The 8,268-nt window shown below is 58.2% G+C and overlaps 1 protein-coding gene across 1 annotated transcript; it reads right to left on the reverse strand.

The window, feature by feature from the left end:
* Positions 1-239: 239 nt before the first annotated feature.
* LOC132249282 (zinc finger protein 501-like) lies at positions 240-6,364 on the reverse strand. The gene is made up of 4 exons (XM_059723937.1): positions 6,106-6,364; positions 4,045-4,171; positions 2,718-2,834; positions 240-2,167 (listed from the first exon to the last, which is right to left on the reverse strand). The coding sequence occupies exons 2-4, from the start codon at positions 4,076-4,078 to the stop codon at positions 1,023-1,025; spliced, it is 1,296 nt and encodes a 431-aa protein (XP_059579920.1). The 5' UTR covers positions 4,079-4,171; positions 6,106-6,364; the 3' UTR covers positions 240-1,022.
* Positions 6,365-8,268: the final 1,904 nt, after the last annotated feature.

Genomic DNA, 8,268 nt, shown 5'->3' on the forward strand with positions numbered 1-8,268 from the left:
ATGGGCAGGTCTGGGAGAGGGCTGATGTGCTGGTGAGGAAAGGCGAGGTCAGGGAGGAGGGTAGGGAATGCTTCCTCAGCCATAAATGAACTCCTCCCTGCAACTCAGGGGCTCATATGCCAGAAGCCCTGGACCAGGAGGAAGGAGAAAGCTGGGAGGCAGCCAAGGAAAGTCCCTGGGTGTCATTTGAAGACAGCGGTCTGGGGGAGGTCACCCTATCATTAAGGCACTTCTTCCCCTGGGACTACTATCTGCTTTTAATTCATGATGGGGAATGCATAGGCTCCAAGCCTGATACAAAGATCATCTCCTCATCACATGGAGAAGACGCAGCAAACACTATCTGGCACAGGGAAACGTGGCTCAGGACCATACAACCCCCACCAACAAAAGAAGAGAGCGATGGCAGCGGAGAAGAGGACCAGACAAGTGGTATGGAGGACAGCCACAGTGACAACAGCAGCAGCAGCGGGTCCTCCAGTGGAAGCTGGAGTGAAAATGAAGAAGAGACCAGTTGAGCAGAGTACCTGACCCCAGAAACGGCACACGAGTAGGTGTGAAGGGAGGGCTGGTTGGAGAGAAAGGACTGGGTGCATTTTGTGTGTTGTGTGCGTGGCTTGACATTGTAATGGGTACGGGTGGCCAGCGGGCCTTTGTACGGGTGCGCAGGTGCACAGGAGTGTGGGTGCAAGGGTGCAGGGGTTTTTTTTTTCTGTAACAGGATCGGTTTAGATACATATAACCATATATAGAGAGAGAAATATATTTTTACAAAAAAAAAAAACTCATCTCCCCTTCGTTGGGGCTGATCTCTGCCTGAGGTGTTTCCTCTTACCCTTTCCCCACAATCAAAACTTGGGGGTGAGTGTCTGGGTTCTGGACTCCCACTGTGCCCTACAAGGGACAAAGCCTGGGGGAACTCTTTGTTCAGGTCACCAGCATGAGGGTGCTTGTCTGAATGCACCACTGGTGGGTGCTGAGCAGGCAGACATCTCCCAGGGGTTCCTGCACGGCTGGCAGAATTAGAGATGCTTCTGGGTGTGGATGTGCTGATACTGGGACAGATGGGAGAGATGGGGGAAGTTTTTCCAATACTCAGAGCACTGATGTGGCTTCTCCCCTGTGTGGATGAGCTGGTGTCGGGTCAGGTGGGAGGATTGGGTGAAACTCTTGCCACACTCAGAACAGCGATGTGGCTTCTCCCCTGTGTGGAGGGCCTGGTGCAGGGTAAGGGTGGAGGACTGAGCAAAACTCTTCCCACACACAGAACAACGATGTGGCTTCTCCCGTGTGTGCATGCACCTGTGCCTGGCCAGGCTGCAGGGCTGCCTGAAGCTCATCCCACACTTTGTGCAGCAGTGTGGTTGCTGCCTCTTCTGCACACACCGGTGCTGGGACAACTTTTGCCAGCTGATGAAGTTCTTCCTGCACTTGTTGCAGCGGTGCGTCTTCCTCCCCAAGTGCATCCGACGGTGCTGAACCAGGGAGAAGAAATGGGTGAAGGTCTTACCACATGTGACACAGCAGTACTGACGCTTCTTCCTGTGCACATGTTGTTTTTTGAGCAGCTCCAAGCTGCGCACAAAGCTCTTCCCCCTTTTGGTGAAGCGGTGGGGGAGCTGTCCAGAATGGACCTGGTGGTGAGCAGCCAGGGTCGAGAGGCACGTAAAGCGCTTCCCACACGTGGCACATACATGGGGCTTCTTCCTAGCACGTCTTATCTTGTGCAGAGCCAGGCGCGAGGGGCAACTAAAGCTTTTCCTGCACTGAGGGCAGGAGTGGCCTCTCCCCCTGGGCTCGGTAGCGAGCTCCTGCCTCACTACCAGCTCCTCCACACTGCCCTGGTTTGCATGCAGTGTCTCTCTCCAGTGCGCCTTTCCTTTCGTTCTCTTCTGGTGTCTCAGCATGACATATTCATCCCTGCACCTTGGGCTGTTTCGGGCTTGTTCCCCTTCTTCACTCCAACGCCCAACTACAGATGGCACCTCATTCACTGCTACATTCTCCTGCTTTTGGGGCATCCCCTGGCCCTTGTGCCACTGGTCCTTCGCTGGGCTCAGGGAATCCACCTCACCCATACTCCCCAGGGAAGCCCATGGTGGCTCCAGCTTTCCAGGCCCTTCCTCAGGACCCTGCTCCTCGGTTCTGCTCAGCAACCAGGCATGTCCTGCATGGGAGGAAGAAACACCAGATTAGTCCCTGCCCCGCTGCCAAGGGGCAAGCACTGCTATTCCCTGTGCTGGGATGGGCCTCAGAGCAGGACAGGACTTGGCACTTGTGTTTTCTCTAGAAAACTAGGTATTTCTGCCAAAGGCCCAAGTGCCGGCGGTGAGGCAGTGCCAGGTCCCTGTGCCAGTTTCATCTTCCCTACTCGGTGGGGTTAAGCTGCACACTCACAAGGGTTTCTGGCCCAGCTCTCAGCCCCATCATCTCAGGCCCTATTAAATTACTATTTAATTACTATTAAACTTTACCTGATACTAAATGGGCAAGGGGCCATGTCAATCCTTGCGGGTCTTTGGCAAAAAGACTACTGACTCTTTGAATTTCAGGGCGTGGAACAACACCTGTCTGCACACGTGACAACACAAGCTATTTGAGGTCAGCACCCTGAAATGGCAGCGCAGGACAGGTCTCCAGTTTACAGGCTCCCTTTCACCCTGGGCACAACGCATTTTTGATAGGGGAGCTGGGTGGAGGGGACAGCCAGAACTCACCTGACAGCAGGTCCTCCGACCTCAAGATTGCCCCACAGTACACATCATCACAGACCCAGAGCTCGACCTGTTCTCGCTGGATGCGGCAGATCAAGTCAGGTGTGGGACCTCGATATCCTGCTTGGGCAGTGGTTAAAGAGAGTTTATTCACTGGTACTGTATTCAGAATAAGTAATTGAAATTTGATGAATGGAGGCAATGAACTCAAGGATTATACTAAGGACTTGAAGGACAAGGGAGAATGGACATTTAGGATGAAAGGGAAGTCATAGCAGGGGGAAGAGGATGGTCCATTTCATCCAGGTACTGGACATATGGTCATAGGAAAGCAAACACCAGTGCAATTCCAGGCAAATGAGTGGAAATGAGTTTCAACAGGACACACTAGGCAGGAGAGGGAGGAAATCAGAATAACTGCCCAAGGAATGGCTGTTAGTGCATTTTGAGGCACAATGAATGGCAAATGATATGATCATTGTGAGAAGGCAAAGGGAAATCATGTTATTAAGGGGAAAGACTCCAGGGAAGGCAGCTGGATAAAATGAAGGAGGAATATATACAAGTATGAGGTCTGAGAGGTCTGTTCATGGACAGAGCAGTGGGGAGCAAAGGGATTTAATCCCCCGCCCAAACGTTCATGAGGATGAAAGTGTTAATACCAGGAAGAAGGCAGAAAAGGATCTTGGAGTCAGTATTGATGCCAAAATGAACATGGGGCGACAGTGTGGGGACACGGTCAGGCCACAGTTGGAGTATTGCATCTAGTTCAGGGCGCCGCACTTCAGGAGGGATGTGGACAGCATGGAGGGGGTCCAGAGGAGGCCATTCACATGATCGGGGGGCAGCAGGGCAGGCCCTACGAAGAGAGGCGACGGGACCTGAACCTGTTCAGCCTCCACAAGAGAAGGCTGAGACGGGATCTGGTGGATGCCTATAAACTTGCCAAGGGGAACCAGCAGGCCATGGAAGAGTCCCTGTTCCCCCGAGCACTACCGGGGTAAGAAGGAACAACAGCCATAAGCTGACTGAGAGTAGATTCAAGCTAGACATTGGGAGGCGCTACTTCACTGTCAGGGCGGCGAGGAGCTGGAACCAACTTCCAAGGGAAGTGGTGCTCGCTGCAACCCTCAGGGCCTTCGAAAGAAGGCTAGGCAATCGCCTAGCCGGGGTCGTGTTATCCCAGCATCCCCCCTGGCATGGGCGGGAAAGTCGGATGTGATGATCTGCTTAGGACCCTTCCGACCCGACCAGCTACGAAACTATGAAGATGACAACAACACTGCAGAGCTCACATGGCTCGAGGGCAAAGCAAGAACCAGAGCTTTACCGAGGGAAACGAGGGCTTGGTAGTTCCTCAGCATCTGGTCCCGGTAAAGCCCCTTGTCCTCCTCTTCCAGCAGCTCCCACTCCTCCTGTATGAAATACACTGCCACGTCCTCAAACACCTCCCGCAGCTGCAGGCACAAGCGTTACAGCATCAGTGTCTCCTGCCCCGCTGCCCCCAGCCCCCACGGCCCTGTCTGCACGCACTCTGCACTACAGCCCTTTGCACGCTTAGCCAGGACAGACAGGGGTACGCTACTCAGCTGACACGTGACATGCAGGGATCCTGGTTTTGTCTGTTTGAAAACTGCAAGCTCTCTCATAAAAGAAAAAAAAATTGCTCCCAACCCATAGTCCCCCAGCCCTGCTGCTGCCCCACACTCCCCCATAGCCCCCTGGCCCTGCTGCGGACTCGCTCCCTATGTACAGCCCTGCTGGCACTGCTGGTCCCCTCAGTCCTCACCCACAGCACTCTGCCCAGCCCAGCCCTGCCTGCTCCGCGGCACCCTGGCCGTGGCTGCAGCCTGAGGGAGGTGCTGACTAGTGCAGCACAGCCCACGGGGTGGTAGGGAGGGCTGCCAGCTGCGGGCTCAGGCTCCCGGTCCTGCTGCCCGCCTCCTGAGGCCTCCATGGCAGAGAGCAGGACGCGGCGTGGCAGGACAGAGCAGGGTGGGACAGCTTGGTGGTGGTGCCACGAGCCGAGTGCCACCATGGCAAGGAGCCCTTGCCCACAGCGGGGGTTGTGGCGCAGACTTGTGCTTCCCGCTTTTGCTGCGTGGGCAGGGGGTGAATCACCATGGCGGTGCTTGGATCGCAGCAGCAGCATCTACCTTCCCTGCCTGGCCCCACTGAGTCCTCACCAGCCAGGACACACCATTAATGACCTCCACCTCCTCCTGGCAAAGGAGGGCCAATTCAGTGTCCTATGGGGCACGGACATGTCCTGGCTACCACGCAGCCCATTCTCACCAAGGCACCAGGCCTTGCAACGGAGCCTGATGCAAACACTGCTCCCTCCTCAATGCACACCACATCGTCACTGAGCCACGCAACATGGATCGTGGCATCAGAGGGTCATCCTCCTGGGCCCCTACTGTTCTTATAGGGCATCCCCTGCTTACAGTGCCCCGCTGCTGTCTACACTGCCAGATGGTGCAATCCCTCCAGGAAAGACTGAATCAACCCCGCTCCAACATCTGGTCCAGGAAGAGACAAAGGCTTGTGGCAGGACACTTTCACCTCCCTGGACTTCCCAGTGCTGGCCTCAGAGCAGCTGTCCTTACACCCAACACTGCAACACAAACCTGAACATGGAGTTGTGCAACCAGAAATCAAATGCAGGCTGGGTTGTGTTATGCACGGTCCACACAGGGACTGTGCAGTCTTCTCCGATTAACCGGATTAGCTGCTGTGTCCCCTTTGTGTGGGGGGGTCTTGGCTTGCATCCCCTCTCCCAGCACTGTCCCCCTTCCCACCACGCTGCCCCTCTGCACTTGGTATCCAAAAGACTCTCTCTATTCAATAGTCTGGTCTGTGCATACCCTTCAATTCAAACCTATCAAATGAGTGTGGAATCGAAAAAACCTGTGCTGCGCCTTTGATTCAGGTCATTTGTAAGCTGCAAATCCATCCCGGCTTCTGCCTCCCCTCACACTAACACACATAATCAGCAGCCAGGTGTGCAGCTCACTCCTGCCAAACTGATGGGCTGGGGGGACCCTGCTGGCATCGGCTGCAGAGACCCTCTGTGCTCCCCAGTCCTAGGCAGCGGGAGAGGCCTTGCTGGGCTCAGCTGTAGAGACCGCTGCCCCGGGCTCCCTGGTGCTGGCTGGCTGTCACGGCGTACCCAGAGGGGCTCTTCCCTGGTGCCTCAGCTCTTAAAATGTCCCATTTCAGGGGTTCTCAACCCTTCGTGTGTCAGGACCCATTTGTATACACCCATGGCCAGTCCCAACCCAGTGCCCCTCACTCCCAACCCGCTGCCCCCCACCCCCAGGGCCCAGCAGCCCAGGCTGTGGGGCAGGCAATGGGTGTGTTGGGCCGGGGGAGCCCCAAGCAGTCTTACAGGCTGCAACTCTGCCAGCCTGAAAACGAAAAGCAAGGTTTCCGGTCTGGACGACACGAGGCACTTCTGCACCCTCAGCCCCTCCTGGGTCCTGCTCCTGCAGCTCCCGCCGGGAAGGGGAAGCCCACGGCTGCCACGGGCTCCAGCTTTGGGTCCGACCTCGCACCCGGCTGGGACCGCGGCGGCGCCGCGAGGACAAGGCCGGGACCCCAGGTGCCCCCCCCCGCGCGGGGCCCGCCCCCCCCACAGCCCGGGGCGGCCCCGGCCGGGACGAGCGGCTGCGGCGGAAGCGCACGCGGACCCGGCCCCTCCCGCCCGCCCGCCGAGTCCTGCTGCCGGGGGCGGGGCTCTGCCCCTTCCTCCAATCGTTGCACGGGTCGGATTTGCATATGCAAATCGGACACGAGCCGGCCGCTCTGCAGTCTGCACCTGGCGGGAGGAAGGAGACCTAGCCCCGCCCCGGCCGCAAAGCGCCCTGGGAAGAGCCGGGGCCCCGCCCCCCGCAGGAGCGCCGTGCACGCGTGTGCGGACAGCGAGACCCGCCCCACCCTACCCTCCGATGAGCCTCCCCCACGGGGAGAGCGCTGCACGCCCCCCCCGGGACACGTGGATCCGTCCCCGGGCCCCCGTGCGTGTGAGGGGCGAGGCGGGGCCGCGGGCGGGCGGTGGGGAAGCGCCCGGGCCGGAGCACGAGCTGCCCCGTGTCCCAAAGAGGGGCCCCCGCCCCGCCCGGAGCCAGGTCCTTGCCCGCCTGCTCGGTGCGCGAGGTCCCACGGGCCCCAGAGAGCACGAGTGCCCCCCACAAGTAGAGGGCGGGGCGGGGCGGGGCGGGGCACACAGCACGTGCTGCACGGGCGGGGGCAGCGAGCCAGCGAGCCCCCGGAGCCGGGCGCAGGCGAGGGGTCGGGGGCAGGCCTGGGCGGCTGTCCCGCCTCGGGGGGAGCCTCGAGCGCCGGCTGCTGCCCGGGACGGGCCACGAGATGGAAAAGCCCCGCGGCCCGCTGGGACGGGCTGTGGTCTGTCTGGCGGGTCGCGGTCCCGCGTCTTCCTCGCAGCTCCCCGCGCACACACGCTCTACGGCTGTTGGCTCTTGCCGTGCGGCCGCGGTCACACTCGGTGATGTCATTGCCGTGCTAAGGATCCGTGTTGTAATAATATCCACCAATGCGAGGCCGGTGCAGGCCTCCTTGTCCCCCTTGCGCTGCGGCTGGTGCAGGGGAGGGGATGTGGGAGTCCCCGTGACTTCCAGCCGGTCGGTGCCGGTGCCGGTGCCGTCCCCCTGTCGTGCCCCAGCTCGAGTCTGGGATCGTGCCCGGTATGCAAAGGCCAATAAAGATACCAGGGGTGAAAGTACAAAGGTTTACTGCTAGCAATAAAAGCTTACGTGAAATTATTCCGCTCGCACAAGCACACCAGATCACTAATCTAAGCATCTCTTATACAGGAGTTTTTGAGCCTTCATAAGCATACTTGTTTGCTGATTGGTTATGAGTGACGCAAGAAGTTCTTTACTGAGCGTGTCTCTATACCTGTGTTTTAGCCATGTATCTCATTTGCATACATGTGTGTTTCATTAGCATACTTCTTCCCCACCCAGGGGCGTGATTTTTAGTATTCTAATGAGCCCTTTTAACCCAGTTCCCTGTTTTTTCTTTTTGTTTTCAAGCCCCCTTTATCTAGGACTGTCTCCTCCTTATCATTGCAGATGGGCATTCGTCACATAGCATTCTCTTCCGCTTCGTCTTCGGGCACTGCTTTCTAGGTCACTCCTTACATTCCCCCAGGCCTCCGTCCTGCTGCAGCCCCGGGACAGGCAGACCTGGGCGCTGTCGGCACGTGGATGCTTCTCAAGCAAGTGCCCCGGGCCGGGCGCGTCCCCAGATCTCTGCCAGAGCTGCTCGGCGGGTCTGTGCTCCGACACGTCCGGGCTGTTGTTCTCCCAGTGCCCCGGCAGCATTTCACATGTCCGTGCTGTGCGTTTCCCCGCTTCCCCCCTGAAAATGTGAATGTGACAGCACCAACATCGCGGCGGCGTCTCCCCCAGCAGCGATGTCCCTGCCAGCTCGGATGCGGCACTGTGATCTCCACCGGCGCTGGGCTCATCTCCAGCCTCGTGCCTGTGGAGGTCTGTTAGGAAGAGCGGTGGGACGATGAGTCTCCCTT

This window comes from Alligator mississippiensis, chromosome 1 (genome assembly GCF_030867095.1).
Source record: "Alligator mississippiensis isolate rAllMis1 chromosome 1, rAllMis1, whole genome shotgun sequence".
NCBI lineage: Eukaryota > Metazoa > Chordata > Crocodylia > Alligatoridae > Alligator > Alligator mississippiensis.

Excerpts from the sequence above, each read along its gene's own strand:
- LOC132249282 (XM_059723937.1), bottom strand. The coding sequence starts at position 4,078 with ATGCTGAGGAACTACCAAGCCCTCGTTTCCCTCG. Across the intron at positions 2,835-4,044 it reads CCAAGCCCTCGTTTCCCTCG|GATATCGAGGTCCCACACCT; the intron begins GTAAAGCTCTGG and ends CTGCCCAAGCAG. Across the intron at positions 2,168-2,717 it reads GTCGGAGGACCTGCTGTCAG|GACATGCCTGGTTGCTGAGC; the intron begins GTGAGTTCTGGC and ends CCTCCCATGCAG.